This window comes from Neomonachus schauinslandi, chromosome 1 (genome assembly GCF_002201575.2).
Source record: "Neomonachus schauinslandi chromosome 1, ASM220157v2, whole genome shotgun sequence".
NCBI lineage: Eukaryota > Metazoa > Chordata > Mammalia > Carnivora > Phocidae > Neomonachus > Neomonachus schauinslandi.
The window spans coordinates 5,348,562-5,368,808 of record NC_058403.1 but is presented as its reverse complement, the minus strand read 5'-3'; the positions used below and the strand labels follow the sequence as shown (position 1 = coordinate 5,368,808).

General features: G+C 42.7%; 1 protein-coding gene across 1 annotated transcript in view; it reads right to left on the bottom strand.

Moving 5' to 3' along the window:
- Positions 1 to 20,247, bottom strand: part of DSCAM (DS cell adhesion molecule) — a 709,341-nt gene that overhangs the window by 243,223 nt on the left and 445,871 nt on the right. The window contains exon 12 of the mRNA XM_044918979.1: positions 16,813 to 16,932. Within this exon, the coding sequence (XP_044774914.1) occupies positions 16,813 to 16,932 (120 nt within the window). The remainder of the gene's footprint in view (positions 1 to 16,812; positions 16,933 to 20,247) is intronic.

The window sequence follows — 20,247 nt, the reverse complement described above, 5'->3', positions numbered from 1 at the left end:
GAATTTGAAGCTAGGTCAATGGAGAATATCCAAATTTAAAGAAAAAGCATAAAAGAGTGAAAATGCAAAATGGATTGTCCTGGAGTTCTGAAACTATATAAAATGTTCTAACATTGAGAATTAGAGTCTCAAAAGAAGAAAAAAAGGGGCAGGAGAAATAAGATTTGAAATGCAGAAGACTTGAATACCACTATTAATCAATTTGATTTAACTGACATTTACAGAACTCTGCACCCTACAATAGCAGAAGACATACTGGTTTTGAGGGCACATTTGACACTTGTCAAAAAAGATGATATTATTAGTCATAATACAAATGTCAGTAGACGTTATGAAATAAAAATAATACACGTTATGTTCTATTTCCACAGCAAAACTAAAATTGAAACCAGTAACACAAATATGTCTGGAAAAAAACCCAAATATTTGAAAATTAAACAACACATTTCTCAATAACTCATGAGTCAAAGAAGAAATGACCAGAGTAATTAGAAAAATACATATATTTTGAGTTGAACAAGGATATAAAAACTCCATAACAATATTTTGGGGATGCAGCTAAAAGCCGTAATTAGATGGAAGTTTGTAGCATTTAATTATTGTATTAGAAAAGGAAGGAGATCACAAATCAGATATCTAAGCATCCACCTTAAGAAGCTATTCCAAGAAGGGTAAGGAAAACCCAAAGTAAGGAAAAGGAAGAAAATAATAAAGAGGAAAACTGAAATCAGTGAAATACAAAACAGAAAAACGATAGAGAAAATAAAAACCAAAAGCCAGTTCTTTGAAAAAAAAGAAAAAAACAATATAACAAGTGAGCCACTCACTGGATTGATGAAGAAGAGAGAAGATACAAGTTACAAATAACCATAATGAAAGTGGCCGTCACTACAGCCCTACTTAGACTGAAAGGATGATAGCATCATATCAGGAATAACTTCGGGCCAATGAATTTGACAACTTAGATTGAATAGATACATTTCTTGAAAAACAAAACTATCAAAGATCACTCAAGAAAAAGTGGATGAAGTCAATAGTCCTATATCTACAAATTAATTTATAGTTAAAAACCTTCACCACATCACACACATCAAAAAACTAATGAGGTATTGTATGGTGACTACATAACATAATAAAATTAGCTAAAAAAAAACAACGAAGAAACCTTCCATGAATAACACCAGACTCACTAGTAAATATTACCTAATACTTAAAGAAGAATAAAATCAATTTTACACAAACTCTTACAGAAAATACAAAATCACTTTACAATTGATTTTATGAGGCCAGCATTATCTTGATATTAAAGTCGGATGAAAACCTTATGAGAAAAGAGAACTACAGACCAATATTCATAATGAACACAGACATAAATCCTTAACATTACCAAATTCGGTGTATCAACATGCACACAACAATGCATCACGGCCAAATGAGATTTACTCCAGGAATGCAAGGTTGGTTTAAATTCAGAAACTAGTCAATGAAACTCACTATATCAACAGACCAAAAAAGAAATACAATATGACAATTGAATAGATACAAATTTTTTTTTTTTTTTTTTTTTTTACAGAATTCAACATCCTGGTAAAATCTCATAGCAAACTAGGAAGAGAATGAACTTACCTGATAAAAGGTTTCTACAGAAAACTCATAACTAAATCATACATAATCAAAAAGAACCTCCAAAATATTGCTAGAATCATAGTGAGCTTAGCAAAGTCATGGGATATATCAATATAAACAATTCAAAATTAATTTTATTTATACATATATTAGTTACAAACAATTGGAAATTGAATTTTTTTTTAAAGATTTTACTTATTTATTTGACAGAGAAAGACACAGCAAGAGCGGGGACACAAGCAGGGGGAGTGGGAGAGGGAGAAGCAGGCTTCCCACGGAGCAGGGAGCCCGATGCGGGGCTCGATCCCAGGAGCCCGGGATCATGACCTGAGCCGAAGGCAGATGCTTAACGACTGAGCCACCCAGGCGCCCCTGGAAATTGAAATCAAAAACCAATATATTTGCATCAAAACATGAAATGTTTAGGAATTCATTTGAAAAGATATGTGCATGACTGGCCCACTGAGGGCTACAAAAGTTCTTGCCAACAATTAATGAAGAGCAAAATAAATGGAGCATGACACCATGCTCATGGATAAAAATTCTCAATATTTTCAGATAATAGGGGGAAATCTTTTTCCATAAAAGGCCAAATAGTAAATATTTTAGGCTTTGCAGCCCACACTGTTACCACTGTGTACCTCTGTCACTGGGGCACAAGAGTGGCCATAGAAAATGTACAAACAAAGCAGCATGATTGGGCTCCAGTAACATCTATTTAGAAAGACTGCTTGTGGGCAGGATTTGACTCGTGCCCCACATCTGGCTGACATCTGGTTTAAAGGAATGGAAGAAAGTACACCGCTATAAGATAATTGTAAAGTTGGAAGGTGGAGCATATACAAATAATACACATTTGGATTAGTTTTGTGTCACATATCTGATGTATTAAATATCATAACATTTTAAGTAGAAAAAAATTTAAATTTATCTTATTCATAAAAAATTCAAAATCGGGTGAAAAGTTTTAAAGACATAACAGTGTTTTGCTTTTATAATTGAAACACATCGGGGTGCCTGGGTGGCTCAGTCGGTTAAGCATCTGTCTTCGGTTCAGGTCATGATCTCAGGGTCCTGGAATCGAGCCCCATGTCGGGCCCCCCGCTCAGTGGGGAGTTTGCTTCTCCCTCTCCCTCTACCCCCCCTCTCTCCGCTCATGCTTTCTCTCTCTCTCAAATAAATAAAAGCTTTTGCAACACATTGCTTTCCACATATCAGCTACTGACTATTTTCTAAAGGGAGACAGAATGAACGAAACCAAACTTATCCCTAAATCTGTTCACTCTTTGGGAATAGAGAAGTTGTCAAAATGTAGAAAATGCAAACTCAGAAATATGGGTAATATGGATCCTTTAAAACTTAATTCACATGAAATTCCCAGAAGACTTTAACAAATGTTTGATGAATTATGAACATGCCAGTAAATGAGTGATTGGTTTTGAAAAATATTTAATGAAAGCTGTCAGCTTACCTATTATGGTGCAAAACTTGAGAATGCCGGATTAGGGATCTGAGAATTTTTGGTCAAAAATTCAAACAGTAAAAAAGTAAATGTCCTCTTTTTCTTAAGACCCCAATCCCATAATTTCTCTTCCTAATATTTTATAAGCCCATATAAAAGTGTGCTCTGTTTTTACCTCAATGGGATTTATTATTCAAGTACTGAGCACCCACTGGGGTGGCAGATCCTGCACATAGCTATGGTCAGAAAAGACTGTGGCCTCTCCTTCAATCCTTCTCTGAGGCTAGTGGCCTCACTGTGGGGAATGTGAGCTGCCCTATGGAGTGGCTCCCGTGAGGGTGTCCTCCAACCAGTAGTCTGTGAGGACCTGAATCCTGCCACACAACAGTGGGCTTGGAAGAGGAGACTCTTCCCAGGTTGAACCTTGACATGACTGCATCCCTGACCAACACCTTAACTGCAGTGCTGGGAGAGACCTTGAAACAGAGGACTCAGCTAAGCCATACCTGGATTCCAGACCCATGGACACAAGGAGAGAATAAGTATGCATTATTTCAAGCCACTAATTTTGGGGATAATTTGTTACAGAGCAACAGATCACCCATACACTGAGAAACTAGGTAATGAGGTAAACTTTTGCTTCCTCAGTGTTCTCACCTGTAAAAGTGGAAATAATAACAGAATCTCCTTCATAAGGTGGTGCAGGCATTGAAGTTCTTAAACTACGGTATAGCATACAGTGAGCCCACAATATTGCTTTTTAAAAGATTTCTGCTTATAATTATTTTATGATTAGTTGACTTTCTATCTTTCTTACTCCACAAGAATGAGGACCATGTTGCAAGGAGCCTCTCCATTTATCAATCAGTCCAATAACAGAGTGGAAGGTGATCTCTCAGGTTAATGCTTGGAGTGGAAATCTGCACATTTAGTGTTGAAATACATGGCTAACATGCTTACTGAAGGACACATCAATTTCATTTCCATCAGTGCTGGCTGAGGGTTCATTTCTTCCTCAAACATGTGCATGATTGATCTTTTTGATCTTCATCAATAAAATATAGATCTCATTATTTTAATTTGCACATTTTGACTATTTTTTTGTATTTTTATTTGTTTTTGAGCATCTTTTCATGAATGTATTGGCAATTTGCAAATATTTTTTTTGGTGAACAGTCCATCCATAACTTTGGCCTGTGTATCTATTGGACTTTCTGTCTTTTTCTTCTTCATTTGCCAAAGCACTTGGGGTCTTAAGCATTTCTATATCCCTATTTTGCACAAATTTATTTTTGTTCTTTTTCTTTTTGAAAATCAGGACTGGATGTCAAATATTAGCAACTACTTTTCATTATCTATTGAAATGATCATATGCCTTTTCTCCTATAAAAGTTGGCTGTATGTTTTAAAAATTTGGTTTTATAAATAGTAAAATTCCTTTTTATGGATCACATGTTCTTTAGGATAAGGATAAGGGGATATTATTAGGACTTAAAATCAAAGCAAAAGCCTTTAATTTTTATTTAAGTGCTTAAATTTGGTCCACATTTTGAAAACCTGTAAAGGCTACTGATGCGCTTCTCAAAGTTAACTGCAAGAAAGGAGCCAGATCTAGTCCAAAGCACACAACCTAAAAATTCAGCCAAATGTAGGATTTAAAGAGTATATCCACACAGCAGAAAACCAGGAAATCTGAAGATGCAATGGGATTTGTAAATTATGTAAAACTGTGTACAAAACACTAAAAAATCTAATGAAATGCTGATACAGTATGAGCCAGTTATAGGATCATTCATGTCAAAAACATGTATGTCTTCCTTTTCTTAAAGACTTTTCACCAGAAAAATACTTGTAATATTTGACACATGTATACCAAAGAATTACAACAGAGAATTTAACTATGTTGCTAAGCTGTCTCAATTAAATAGCAGAAAAGGATTATCTATTAACTCCTATCTAGATGGAGAGAAGCCTCTTCATTACTAAAAGGTCTGAACAAAGACAGAAATAAAGCATAAATGCATTTGAAAAAACATTAAATGTTTTTTTCATGAGGAAATGAACCTAACTTGAAGGGTCACACAATTTATAAATCTGATCATAGTTGCTAAACAGAATAATAGTGAACCAACTCATCTACCATAAGAACAGCAGTCCCAAGGATTAGTATTTGTTTAATTTAAGGGAAGTAGACTTCGTCACAGTTTGATACAATTATCAGTCATCCACTTAAGGTTCATCATTATTGTAAAGAGCAAAATTTAACACAGTGGCTACAATATTCAAAATTCTGTAATCTTGTTGCCATGAGGTGAGCACTCTGGGTAATTAGCTAGAGGATACACTATAGCAGCCAGAAGTCATTAATTAAAAAGCTGTCGATTTTCTGTGGCTAGCTGGGGTCAAGTGGGGACAACTTTAATGCTCTATTACACGAAAAGAAAATGTTAAAGCATTATGTAAGGCACATACTGAATTACTGGGTGTGTTAATGCTGTGTGACCTTTCTTATTTATGGAAAGATATGTTTGGCAGTGTTTCCAAAGACTGAGGGAGTGGGCACAGGGGGAAGAGAACAGCCAAGGGTCACCAAGAGAATCCACTTGGAAGGCAGCAGTGAAGATGGTGATTGATTCATCTTTTCTTCCACTCTTGAGTCCTTACTGGTCTGTAGTGAGAGCACTTGGCTGAGTCAGAAGAATTGGAAACTTACGAACTGTGCCCTTGAGCAAATAGCTTATTTTCTCTGCACTTAATTTCATCGGACATGCAACAGGAAGAACAACGCATTTCTTCTATGCTTGGCAGATTGTTGTTCACCAAAGGCAGCAAGACTGTGTGGACGTGAGCGTAAATGCCTACATAAGAACTGAAAAAGTGGGCCAATGACCACATGCAGAGTCTCCCTAGCAGGCTGGAATAACGTTGGTTTGAAGTCAAACAGAACAGTGGAAAGGAGATCTCTCTCTATGCTCCCTGGGCTGCACCCAAATGGTAAGGCTGAGAGCACATCCCTCTCCCCACCAAGGAATCGAAAACACAATCCCTTTTATCCTTAAGGGGCAGGTGTTTCCCTGAGGAATGAGTTTGTTTTGCTTGCTCAGGGAGGTGGTTTTCCTTGTCCTGGAAGAGTTGATGGGTTGCAGGGAGTGAGTAGCTAGAAAAACAGAAGCAGATAAGGGAGGGGGAGAGCAAGTAGCAACAGGAGCGGCAGCAAGGCACCTGCTCCAGGGTGAGCAGCTGCAAAAGGAACCACTGCTCAGTGACCAAGTGCTGAGTTCTGGTGTCTTATTCTGGAGAAGAGCCCAGAAGTGGACAGAGGCAGGGTCTGGAGGCACTGGTCCAGGTCCAGGTCCAAAGGGAGAAGCTTCCAGGCTGTACAGCACGTGCATTTGACATTTGTCCATATGCTTGCATCGGATATTCTGTGTCCATCCTCAGCCTCCTGGGACTCTTCTGGTCTCTTCCCTAAATTACAGGGATTGGAAGCTTGAGAAAACCCATCTCCTTCTGAATTGTCACCAGGCCCTGGTTTATATTTTACCAGTGAGAGGCACTTGAATACAGTTTGGAGAGTTCAGGGAAGGAAAAACCACCATTCTCCTTCAGAAGCAACAAGCTGGGGAAGAGGCAGATGATGAATGTCACTTCCGGGAGAACGTCCCTTCCGGGAGAACGTCACTTCCGTGAGAACACATCACTGCTCTTGAGCCAGGGGCGGCTGTAGCCACAGACGGGAGTAGCTTCTTACAATTCCCATGTTTCTCGAGCTCCTGAGAGGTAGCTGGGTTTCTCCCACCCTTCCCAAAATTTTGCATGCATCTAATTCCCGGTATTAAGCCTTTTTTTCACAAAACAGCACACCTTAACTGGGACAGCATCAAAGTTACTTATTTTGTAGATCTGCATATAATTATGCTCACTGTGCAATTCCGTTTCCTTCCCTTCATTCCTTTAGGTCTGTACTGAAGACCCCACTCCAGGGAAAACCACCTCACTTAGGTCAACTAGCTTCACGCCTGCCCAGTACCAGCTACCATTTGGTAGTTCACTAGCTCAGCACGCCAACTACATGACTTTATACCTAATTGGCAAGGATTCCTTTTTATCATTAAGGCGGAACACTGGCCCCTCACTCACTCATCAGAAAATAGAACCATGAACTGACACAAGTCATCAGGGAGTTTAAGGGACTCCATTACGCTGACGCCACCATCACTTTGCGTTGGGATTGTGGGCTGTCAGGATCCCCTGCAGCTGCATCCACCACACAAGGCCTTCAGCCACCTCTTCCCTGGAGCAAGAGATCCCCAAACATTTGCCCGCAGGGTGGCTGCCTCTGTCTATAAGAACAACGAGGAAAAGGGCAGGTGGAGGAGTGGAGAAAAAGAAGGGAAGGGAGGAAAAGATGGGCCTGGGGCCTATGGTCCTGGTGACCCTATCAAGGCTCAGGGAAATTGCAGCTTCTTTGGGTAGGGGTGGGGGAGTATCTTGGAGCACCTCCCGGGGCCACTAAACTCCACTTATTTCAGCCCAGAGGAAGGCAGATTTTCACCCACGCTGAGTTTTATTCTACCATCAAAGGAAGAAAATAAAACAATATGTTGAGTATCCATCCCCTACTGTTCTGCTCACAATCCTTTTCCAAGAACTCATGATGTTTGTGAGACCCATTGTCCCCATGTGGGGACCACATAAGTGGAGCTGTTTTTGTTGTACACAGGGAGTCACATTCCACTTTGATGTTGGGTTTATTTTCACCACTATGTCACAGAGAGGTGTTGTCTTCTCCTTTTTTAGATTCTTTGAGCCCTTTCCCTGTATTAATTCCAGATTCTTGTGCTAGTGGGGACAGGGACACTGGATAACAATTGGGCCCAATAGCCTCGATGAGCCCGGTGTATGAGCGTGAAGCAAGTGTTGCTAGAAAGACCTAGGAGGTTCGCTGTAGGTCCAGCAAACTGATGGCTCAGAAGACGTTGAACCATGGGGTTAGAGACTCAGGGAACTCTGCCCACACAGAGAACAGGGTAAGTGGTGAGCCCAGGAGTACCTGAGGGCTTGTCCCATGCTGCGTGTTCTTCCTGTCATTCCAAAATACAGGTCTTGGGGACTGTGGATGGCCCTGGGATGTCACCTTGACCTTGGGAGAGAAGGGGCGAGCAGGACCAAGGTGAGACATTCTAGGGCAAGCCCCTGAGGTAGGAGAGGGCTCCCAAGGGGTTACCTGAGCAGTTGGACCAGGTACTGAGCATAGCGTTTGTGTCTCAGTCTGACATTGAGCATGATGCATGGAAACATCCAGGGAACTGTTGCAAGTGTCTGCTTTTATTTCTACAGATTTCTAAACAAAAGAGTCAAGTCCCTGTTGTCCCCTATAACAAGTCGACAATAAGCGAGGAGGGTTTGGGTAGTAGGGCCTGATGCCAAGCAACACTTGGACACCTCTGGGACCTCAGTGGTAAGGGACATCCAGGACCTCTGACAGACTGCACCTGTGGATGCAAAAATGACCACCGTGAACGGCTTTCTGGGGACCATGGGAGATGCCTGAACACAAGCAAAACCACCTTGCACTGAACAGCAGCAGATGCTCGGACACCTCTGAGGAAAACCGGAGCTGGGGGAGCGAAGGCTCTGCTGAGGAGGGAAGGATACAGGCAGAGGCTGGGAGAAAGGCAATCTGAGAGAAACAGGCAGGACAAGGCGGGCCCCACACCAACTGCAGGCCACTGTGTGTCCTAGAGAGCGGAAGAACACAGGAACTCTCCCAAATTAAGGGCACCCTCTCCCTCACTGGGAGGAGAGACGCAGGTGGCCTCAGAGGGCCAACAAAGCCTGGTTATCGATGGGCTGTGTCTTTCCACCCAGAAAACTGAAGAGGACTAAACACACTCGCAGGCAGAAGTTTACAAATACTGCCTCAGGCACACAGAAAGAAAGCAATTAAATTATAATGGACATTTTAAAAAGATTTAAATAGGGCGCCTGGGTGGCTCAGTTGGTGAAGCGACTGCCTTCGGCTCAGGTCGTGATCCCGGGGTCCTGGGATCGAGCCCCGCGTCGGGCTCCCTGCTCGGCGGGGAGCCTGCTTCTCTCTCTACCCCCCCACCCCCGCTTTTGCTCCCTTTTACTATCTCTCTCTCTCTCAAATAAATAAATAAAATCTTAAAAAAAAGATTTGAATAAATAGAGTGTCCATGATATTGGCTGGGAAAGCTCAATATTTTAATGAGGTCCCTGTTCTCCACGTTAACCTTTGAATTTATTACAATCTCCCAAAGTTTTCAGAATAAATTTTTCTAGGGGCGCCTGGGTGGCTCAGTTGGTTAAGCAACTGCCTTCGGCTCAGGTTGTGATCCCGGGGTCCTGGGATCGAGCCCCACATCGGGCTCCCGGCTCGGCGGGGGGCCTGCTTCTCCCTCTCCCACTCCCCCTGCTTGTGTTCCTGCTCTCGCTGTCTCTGTCTCTGTCAAATGAATAGATAAAATCTTTAAAAAAAAAAAAAAAAGAATAAATTTTTCTAGAATTTGATAAAATTATTCTGACATTCATCTAGAAGAAATAAACAAACAAAACTCCACGTGAGAAAGACAGGACATTTTTAGGTGGGTGGGGGGATGGGGTAACTGGGGGATGGGTATTGAGGAGGGCACAGGATGTGACGAGCACTGGGTGTTATAAGCAACTGATGAATCACTGACCTCTACATCAAAAACCAATGACGTACTATATGTTGGCTAATTGAATTTAAATAAAAAAGAGGAAAAAAAGAAAAAAGAAATACAGGACATTTTTAGAAAACAAGTGAAGAGTATCATTGTACTAGATACTAAAATACATTTGGAAGAGAGAACCCTCTAATATGCATGGTCCCAATGCCAGATCGGAGTAAAAGAAAGGATCTAAAACAGACTTCAGTGGACACATTTTCTTTTTTGTAGATTATAAAGTAGTTCATGTTAGTGGGGGAAAAGTTGGGCTATCCAATACCCTGGTACCCACGTGAGCTGTTGATGATGACTGCTGGTGTTCTTGACTAATTGCTATGTGCCAGGCACCAGGATAAATGCTTTCTATGAATCATCTTACCAAGTCATTACAGGCATCCCCTCATTTTATCCGCCAGACACATGAGGAAGCTGTGGTTCACACAGGTTAAGTAATTTTCCCGTAGTAACATAGTCAGACAGTGTTGTGTCTAGTGTCCGAACTCAGCTGACTCTCTTAACAGAGGAGTTCTTAACTACTTCTCCCAGATTCCCACCTCACTTATTTTTCTGAAAGAAAGCCCAAATTTAATACAGCTTAGTGTATAAACAATGGGGTTTAAGGTTTAAAGATGGCAGCATAAAACCAGCCTTTCCTCTCTTCCTGGAAACCAACCATACAAGTACAAATAGGAGAAAGAGGGATGGAATATCTCAACCACAAAGGAGGCAAGCAGTAAACTAGAAGCGAACCTTGAGCAGAGGGGCGTGCAGAAAGACAAGGACAGAGGACCGTGGCTGCGAATCTGAGCAAGCATCAGGACGGGATGTGTTGTCAGAGTGGGGGCATATCCGAGGGGCCCTACTGGCACCTGAGACCGCAGTGTGCCCAGGCCAGGTGGGGCTGGAGCTTTCCCTACACCTGCTGTGGCCCTTAGAATCAGATAGGCAGGATTCGGCGAGGAACCAGATACTTGGACAAAGCAATCTCTCTGTGGGGATATGAATTTTCCTCAAATGGGAGTTCTCAAAAGGAAGCCAGCATCTAGCAAAGATGCTATGACAGAAGCAGGAAAAGCAATCAGGTAATGGGATCACACCAGAAAAACGTTGCTGTGAGTTAGATGAAAGCTGTGAACAAAACAGCCACTTGTCTAGGAAGCCAGAGCTCAAGCAAGAGTGAAATATGAAGCAGCGGGAGTGGCGAAAGGAGGAGGAAAAATGAAATCACAAACGTGAAGGAAAAATTGGAGAGAATGCAAAGAACAGCCTTGGCTCAGGTAAAAGGCATAGAAAATAAACATTAAAATAGCATGTTTGAGTCAACGGCTAAAAACTCCGAGAGAAAACAGCTCCTGTAGTGAGTAGGTGAAGGGAGCCCTGTGATGCCACAGAGGGGACCCTGCAGAAGAAAATGAAAAGCAGGGAAGAGAACAAATATTTACAGGTGTAATTTAGGCATGGTTTTCTTAAATTAAAGATGCTTAGAATCCACATATTAACTAGCACACCACAGCTGAGGGACAACTGGACCCCAAATGAATGACATGAAGGCACAGACCATACATTTGCTGGAATCCGAAGTCAGCTTTTTGGTTACATGCAGCAAAATGATTCTACAGGGAAGTCAGGCAGCCCCTGTTCCCTCCCTGGAAATAACGTGAGCCACCCGCCTCCTACCAGCCAAACCGGCTTTATGTGTGAAAAAGGAGCAGACACGCCGTTGCGAACGGAGAAGAGCTTGGAACAGTTCTTGCTGGAAAACAATGGCTAAGGACCAGTGGTAGCACAGGGTCAATGTCACAGAACGGAGGCAAATCTAAAGTTGGGCATATGGCAGCAGACCAGAAGGTGGAAGGTATGAGCTCTGACAGTGCAGACAGTATTTATCAAAAAAAAAAAAAAAAGTATGCCTGGAAAGTTCCTCATTGCTTATCCTGGGGACTGAGGGCTGTGTGTACGGAGAGGCCGGCACTCCTGTGCTGACCGCAGCCCAATTTGCCCTCCGGGAGTGGGAGTGCTCCATCTCTTGTCAAAGACGCCTCCCCTTCGCTCACACCCACAGCCAGCCCATCAGCCTAGCGGATTCTGAACTGCTTGCCCTCCTGCGGGGCTGTCACCCTGATCCAAGCCACGGCATGGCTTGGGGGTCGCTAACAGGCTCCAGCCGCAGGTCCGGCCTCCACACACCGGGCCGATGCACCGCGCCTGCTGGACTGCTCCAACGGCTTCCTGGTTCAGGGGCCACAGGTCCGGCCTCCACACACAGGGCCGATGCGCTGCGCCTGCTGGGCTGCTCCAACGGCCTCCTGGTTCGGGGGTCAGCATGGCAGTGGAAGAAAGCGGAGAGTGGCACTGTCACTACTGTGGCCCCCCCTCCCCCCCACTTTGGCATCACCACATCCTTGCAATGACTGATGGGAGAGCTGACGCCCTGTGACCTCTCGGATCTCCCTTCACTCTGCCCCAGCTTCAGGGTCTTCCTCAGCGTTTCGGGAACATTCCAGGCTCAAACACACTTCTGCCCCTGACTTTGGCACCATCTGGCCCCTTGACCTTCGGCGCTTCCCCTGCAGACGTGCACAAAGCTCGTCTCCCATTTCTTTCAGGCTTCGCTAACATTACCTGCTCTCGGGCCTTCCCTGACAACCTTATCTGAAATGCAAACTACTCCCCACTCCTCTCCGACCCCCACACACCAAGGCATCTCTGACCGTTGCCCTTGAAAGTTTCCATGAGGAAGCTTCCCTGGGGTCAGAAGTACCCCTGTCCCTGGGCAGCCAGAGAGTGAAGGATGCCCCAGCGGGCCACACGCCAGAGCACTGGCTGGTTCTTACCGGAGCAGCCCCTCCTTGGGCCCGAGCGGCTAACAAGGGGATGGTCCCCAGGACAGTGGCTGAAACCCATTCCCACCACCATACATTTCTGGGAACACGGATGAGGCCCACTATGGTATTCAGCCCTGATTTAAAAAAATCTCTTCAGACAAGAGGCTTTGTTTGTCCGTGTAAAAGGACAAAACAATCAGGAGACAGAATTGGATGTTTTAGACTTGGCGCATCCATACCCAATGTCAAAACTGTAAGAACGTTATCTTCCCACAAAGACTGTTTCCTTCCTGCACCCGACGTTCTCAAGCCACTGCATTGACTCTGGAATTCTGCAGCCTCAGGATTAAACTGTTGCAGCTCTCGGAGGAACAACCCAAGTCCACTGTGTTTACATCTCTTTTGGTCACACATAAGGAGGCGCCCTGATGCTCTCAGTGAATATTTGATTACTGGGAACACATTCCATAAGCAAGGCTAAATTTTTCTTCAGAAACATCTTTATCACTTGTATAATTAAAATGATAATATACAATCTCCCCCTTTTCCATCGGAAGATATTTAAAAATAAGCATTGGGACACCTCGGTGGCTCAGTCAGTTAAGCTGCCAACTCTGGATTTAGGCTCAGGTCGTGATCTCAGGGTCCTGGGATCAAGCCCTGCACCAGGATCCATGCTCAGCAGGGAGTCTGCTTAGGATTCTCTCTCTCCCTCTTCCTCTGTCCCTATCCCAACTCATATGCGCGCGCTCTCTCTCAAATCTTTAAAAATAAGCAGACCTCTTATTTAAAAAAATAATAAAAATAAGCATAACACCGGTATTATTTTCGTTGTAGGAAACCGGCAATGATGTAAACTGTGGAAGGTTGTGTGCAGGAATACAATTCTGGCCAGTGGCCAAGGTGTCTTGAAAGTGATAGAAATTGCTTACTCTGAGCCAGCCATTCTACTCATAGAAATTTATCCCTGGAAAAAATGGACACGTACAAGGATCGATGAGATAGTCACTGTGACATTTTTAGGAGAGTGAAAACTCAGAAGAATGCTAACATACACTATGCAGCAAGAGCGTTGGACGCACCTAGCTGCCAAGGTCCATCCTCCCCTCTTATTTCATGAAGTAGCCCAAGTTGTAGGCATGGCGGCCACGTGCATCGTTACAAAGCATCTTGCAGACCCCTATGGGGTTTTTTGTTGGTTTGTTTGTTTTGACGCTTATGACCAGATTTATTAGAGAAATCTCTATTCAAGGTAAAAGGAAGGGAGGGGCCGTGGGGGTGGGGAGCAGGGACCGGGGCTGCCCATGCTCCCGGGGCCAGCAGTGGTTGCAGTTATAGTGGTGCCCAAGGCTCTGGGTTTGACCAAGACAGCACTCTGTGCCCGATGAGGCTGCATTCCGGACTGTCACACGCCAGACCACCAGGGCTGAGCACACGGAACCCACGGAGAGAATTAAGACACAAGTGGTTTGCAGTTTCATTGTTTTGAAATCAGTTCGACCATAAAAATGAGATTGGGGTGGGACCAGCGATGCAACTGAGCCACCAGAGAAGAGGCGGGGGAGGGGCTGGCCCCAAGTGCGGACCAGCAGAACTGATTTATGGACATTCTGGAGAGGTCCCTGCAGGGGGATGACTCAGGTCGGGTGGCAGCTCTCTCCCTTCAGTGGAAAAATTGGAAGTGGCCGCGGAGCTCAGTGGTGGGAGCTGCTTGCCAACAGGGGCGGAACAGAGGTACAAGCAGTTTGGGTCCCTGATACCCTAGAGGAAAAAACAAACTGGTCCTGAACTATCTGTCCAGACTCCTCATAGGAGAAAGAGTAAACCCCTGTGGCTTTAAGTCACTGACCCCAATCCTAGCAAAGTCAAAGAGATAGTTAGAGGGACTTATGGAAGTATTAATGTGAATACTACACAGGTATTAAAAAGTCATAGTGATCACCCACGTTTATTGACATGGAAAGAAATTCACAGCATATTGATAACTGAAGAAAGGAGATTATAAGTTAGGAAGAATCATATGATCAATTAAAAAGCCTGCAAAATTATATGCATATCCACGGATATATATATTTGCTAGGGGACAGGTCTGATAGGCTAGCCAAAAAAACACAGAGTATTATCTTTATCTTTGAATGATGCTATTTGGGGGGAATCTAACTTCATAAAAAAATTTTCGTTGCAATTTCTATGTGTTTCTTTGATGATTTCATATTGCACATAAAATTTAAAAATAAAAAAGGCTACTGAAACTTAATTCGCACATGAATGATGGGAAGGAATAAAATGTCTATCAGATCCATGACAGAGGAAGCACTATTTCATCTATGAGAAACACTCTTACAAATAAATAAAATATGGAGAGAAGCATGTAAGTAATATGAATAAGAAATTTCCCAAAAGGGAGGCAGAAGTGGTCAGTAAACAGAGGATAAAAATGTTGTAACATCATTAGTAATCCAAATATACAAATTAAAACAGAAAGCCATTTCAACCATCACATTATAAAGTTTAAGAATAAAAAGATCCTTTCGAATTGGCGAGGATGCAGGGACACACAGAGCCTCACCCTGCTGGTGAGTGTGCAAACTGCTGCAATATTTTCCAAAGGACCCTGGGCCAGTACAGACCAAAAGTCTTAAATGTGGTCATGCTACTTTACTTCTAAGGATTTCCCTAAAGAAAACAATCACACAGACACACATTACCTACACATCCAAGGATGTTCATCCAGTGGAGTTTATAGTAGTGATACACTGAAAACAATCTCAAGGAGAAAGAGGGAGCATTGCACAATGGCAAACATTAGATATAATTTTGAAGAAGGTAAGTGTTGTGGGAAATGTTCATAATATCATATATGAATATGTATATAAACTAAGTTAAATGCATGCTGTTTGTTTTCATGTAATGCAACATGAGGCTTCAAATATGGTCGAAAATAAAAGGTCACGTGGGCAGATATTCTGAATAACAGGCTTGGTTTTTGAATAACATGCTTTCACATGGACAATGTATGTGGCAGGCTACAGGGGAGGAGCCTCAGGGAATTCTTAAAAATTTAATTGATTCCCTCCTGCAATGAAGTGGTTTCTAGCACACTCTTCCCTCCCTCTTCTCTTTCCCCCTGGAAGGAGGTGGTAAGTAAGACCCATTTGTTCTGCTTTTGTTGCACTGATATTTCCATAATAAGAAAATGCAACATGTTACTTTAAAAAGCAACATCTGGAATACAAACCATAATAAATCAAACAAATAAATAATACACTTAGAACAATTAAACACACATAGTAGGTCTTAGATTGTTAGGAAAAGAGACCATGATTTATTTGTTTATCCCACCTTCAACCGTTTGATAAATTACTGAGGGAAGATGAGTGAATGAGAAAAGAAAGAGAACTCCAATATGTTGGTGAGCACAGTTAAGCACCCTTCCCTGGAGAAGACTGTAAGATGGATATAAATGATCTCTATGGTGTCTAGAATGTTCCCCATTAGTCTGCATGTTACGTTTCTATTCCTGTAATGTTTACAGTCTTACCTTAAAACTGGCGAAGATGCTTTGCCTTTGAAGAGAAAGCATGATTAGACACACATATACAAACAAAGAACACTGGATGCTCAACATAGGACATGGATGTGTGTGTTTTTAAAAGAGCATACCAAAAAAAAAAAAAAAAAAAAAAGAGCATACCAGGCAAATGATATGGAATTTGTATATTCTAAGATAACTAGTTAAATAAATCCATCAATTTTATTTTTAACCGTCTACACCCACTTAATGTCATATGTATAAACCCTGGAGATTCTTTTCAAACAATGGACAATTCTGACAATTCGTTCTTGTGTCTGCACATGGAGGGGTGTGCAGTGTTCCCCAAGCAGATCATGGTTACACCACACAGGTAGGCAATGCAGAGCTGTCCCCAGGGCTGAAATAACTTCCAATGAATCCCCTGTCCCATTCATGATCTTTCCCAGGGCATGCTATACAAGACCAGACACTCCTGGTTCAAATTTAAAACACTCAGGTGGACCAGAGGGGTAAATGTGAGAAGACAGACTTGGTGGAGGTGGGAACATATCTACTTGCCAGAAGCATGTCTGGAAGGATGCAAAATGCTCCTCTAATTCTTTAGATTCTACCATGTTTGGCAGGCAACAAGCAAATCAAGTAACGTCATACCTTTAGAGAATTTCCACACTATGGTGGGTACAGGATAGCCCTCTGCTGAGCAATTGAGGATGACAGCCTTGCCATAAATCCCGTCCTGGTCCCGTGGCTGAACCACAAATTTGGGAGGAACTGAAAAGAGAAAAATGTCACCCTTAATTCAGACAAGAACACAGCTTATTTTAATACCTTTAGGTATGATCTGAAGTCCAAAAATTTTAATGAACATTAAAATACAAACAACATGTTAACATATATGGAAAATTGAAAAACAGTATTTGTGAGCTGGAACAAATTAGGAAAGTGACCTCAGTGTAGGAAATCAATGATATTCTGCACACTGAAGTTACTTTGCCCTGGGGAAAACTGGGATCATGTGTGGGAGTTTGACTAAACCAAGGGAATATGACATTCTGTTGGGTTTTTTTTTGGGGGGGCGGTTATAGAAGATCTTCAGCAATCCACTCCATGGCAAATAGAATCAGGGCCACAACTGAAAGAACAAAGAGCAATTATCAAGAGTAAGTATTCCTCTTGGGTGTGCACTGCTCAAAGCATTTGGTATCTATTCTTCTAACAGGAGATGAAGGGAAAATTAATAGGCATCCCCTAAAGGCAATAAGGAACATAGCATGGTATTGAACTTTTCCCAAAAATCTGATGAAGACACACAGACCATTATTCCTGATGTCAGCACTCTTCTGGGCCAATGGGGGACAATGGAGGCTAACTAAAGTGAGGTACCATGATGGCTTTATCATAAGTGTATAAAAAAGGCATATTAAATAACTGAGTATTTGGTGAGTTTTGTGAGGTGCCGAAAAAAATGCATCCCTACCCAAAACATACACAAGCACCCTGTTTAGAACATACCTCCCAAGAGAAAGCAAATGCCTTGAGTTAAGTTATTGTGATTCTAAGAGTTTTTGAGCCTTCTCTTAAAGAGAGGATATGGATACTTCTAGGAAAGGCAGCATCTGAAGGTGTTAGAATCTCAGAAACTTTTCCAGGAGACCTGGATTTCATCTCGTCCCAGGAATTCACCTGGATAGGGATCAAACCATTCTGAATACCTACGAACTCAACATGAGACCGAAGAAAGGAATAGCAACAACTCTCTGAACAGAAAAGCGACCACTTTCTGGAAGGTAGGATGTGTGGAGAAGTGAATCAGAGGCAATATTCAGGAGGATAGACGGCGGGGGAGGGGGCCTCCGTCGGCTGCTTCTGGCAAGTGATAGAGCCGCGGAGCACAAAATTGGAACTTGTAGAAGTCGGCTCGCTGAGGGACGTCACTCCAGTCGCTAAGCAGGGGATGGAACCCTCGTGGGACAGTGTGGTCTCAGGACCCTCGGGGTCACAGGAAGACCGGGGATGCCTGAGTGCAGCAGAGCTCCCAGGTATCGGAGCGGGGAAGCCGGCTGCAGAGACAGAGCCCAGGCGCGGGCTCTCAGCTCGGGGTTGCCATAAACCGTGATCTGCAGCACATTCAGGCCACTGCTCCTCCAGCAGGGACCCAACAAGCGGCAGATCCAGGGAGACTCCCCTTCCTCCCCTGGGAGGAGTGGCGTGGGAGCGCACCACAGGGATCTGCTGGGTTTGGAGACTCCACATGGAGTTGGGTGCCAGAGATAGAAACGAGCGGTCACAGGCCGGTGAGCATGGAGTGCGGCCAGAGACCGGGGAGACGGAAATGACTGACTGCTTTTCTCTGGCGGCTCACTGAGAAGCGGGGCCCCGAGTTCTCGGCTCCTCTGGGTGGAGATTGGGAGGCCGCCATTTTCACTCTTGGCCTCCAAAGCTGTACGGAAAGCTTGCAGGGAACAAAAGCTCCCAAGAGCAAACCCGAGCAGATTACTTAGCCCGGACCAGCAAGGGCGGGGCAATTCCGCCTCCGGCACAGACACTTGGGAACCACGGCAACAGGCCCCTCCCCCAGAAGATCAGCGAGAACAGCCAGCCAAGACCAAGTTTACCGATCAATGAGAACAGCAGAACTCCAGCGCTAGGGGAATACTGCACATAGCATCCATGGCTTTTTTACCATGATTCTGTAGTCTTTCAAAGTTAATTTTTTTTTAACTTTTTTTTTTGAATTTTTCTTTTTGCCTTTTTCAATCAACATCTTAGCAATCCCTTTTTTAAAAAACATTTTTATTTTTCATTTTTAGAGTCATATTCTATCCATCCATAGTAGTTACCCTTATTTTTGGCATATATATATATATATATATATAAGTTGTTCTCTCTTTAAAATTTTGAGATACAGTTTCTTCTAACAGATCAAAGTATACCCTAAATCTCTAGTGTATGGCTTTCTTCTAGTCTCCTGCCTGATCATATTCTCTCCCTTTTTTAAAATTTTTTTCTCTTTTAAATCCTCTTCTTTTTTCAAACAACTTCTTATCTTATCAATTCCTTTTATAAAATCCTTTATAATTTTCACCTTTACAGTCATATTCCATCCCTTCATCATATTAACCCTTATTTTTGTACATATATAAGTATTTCTTTCTTTAAAATTTTGGGAGGCAATTTCTTCTAAGAGACCAAAATACACCCAAAATCTAGTGTGTGGCACTGATCTATGCACCAGCCTGATCATATCTGATCATATTCTGGGTTTTTTGTTTTGTTTTGTTTTGTTCTGTTTTTCTTTTTCTTTTTTTTTCTTCTTCTTTTTTCTTTCTTTCCCTTTCTTTCCCCTCGTTTCAGGCCTTTTCTGATTTGTTTAGAGCATATTTTCTGGGGACGTTGTTACCCTGTTAGCATTTTGTTCTCTCATTCATCTATTCTCCTCTGGACAAAATGACAAGACGGAAAAAATCACCTCAACAAAAAGAACAAGAGGCAGTACCGACTGCTAGGGACCTAATCAATATGGACATTAGTACGATGTCGGAACTAGAGTTCAGAATGATGATTTTAAAGATACTAGCTGTGCTTGAAAAAAGCATGGAAGTTATTAGAGAAACCCTATCTGGAGAAATAAAAGAACTAAAATCTAACTAAGTCAAAATAAAAAAGGCTATTAATGAGGTGCAATCAAAAATGGGGTTGCTAACTGCCAGGATAAATGAGGCAGAAGAGAGAACTAGCGATATAGAAGACCAAATGATGGAAAATAAAGAAGCTGAGAAAAAGAGGGATAAACAACTACTGGATCAGGAGGGCAGAATTCGAGAGATAAGCAATACCATAAGACGAAACAACATTAGAATAATTGGGATCCCAGAAAAAGAAGAAAGAGAGAGAGGGGCAGAAGGTATATTGGAACAAATGATAGCAGAGAACTTCCCTAATTTGGGGAAGGAAACAGGCATCAAAATCCAGGAGGCACAGAGAACCCCTCTCAAAATCAATAAAAATAGGTCAACACCCCGACATCTAATAGTAAAACTTACGAGTCTCAGAGACAAGGGGAAAATCCTGAAAGGAGCTCGGGAC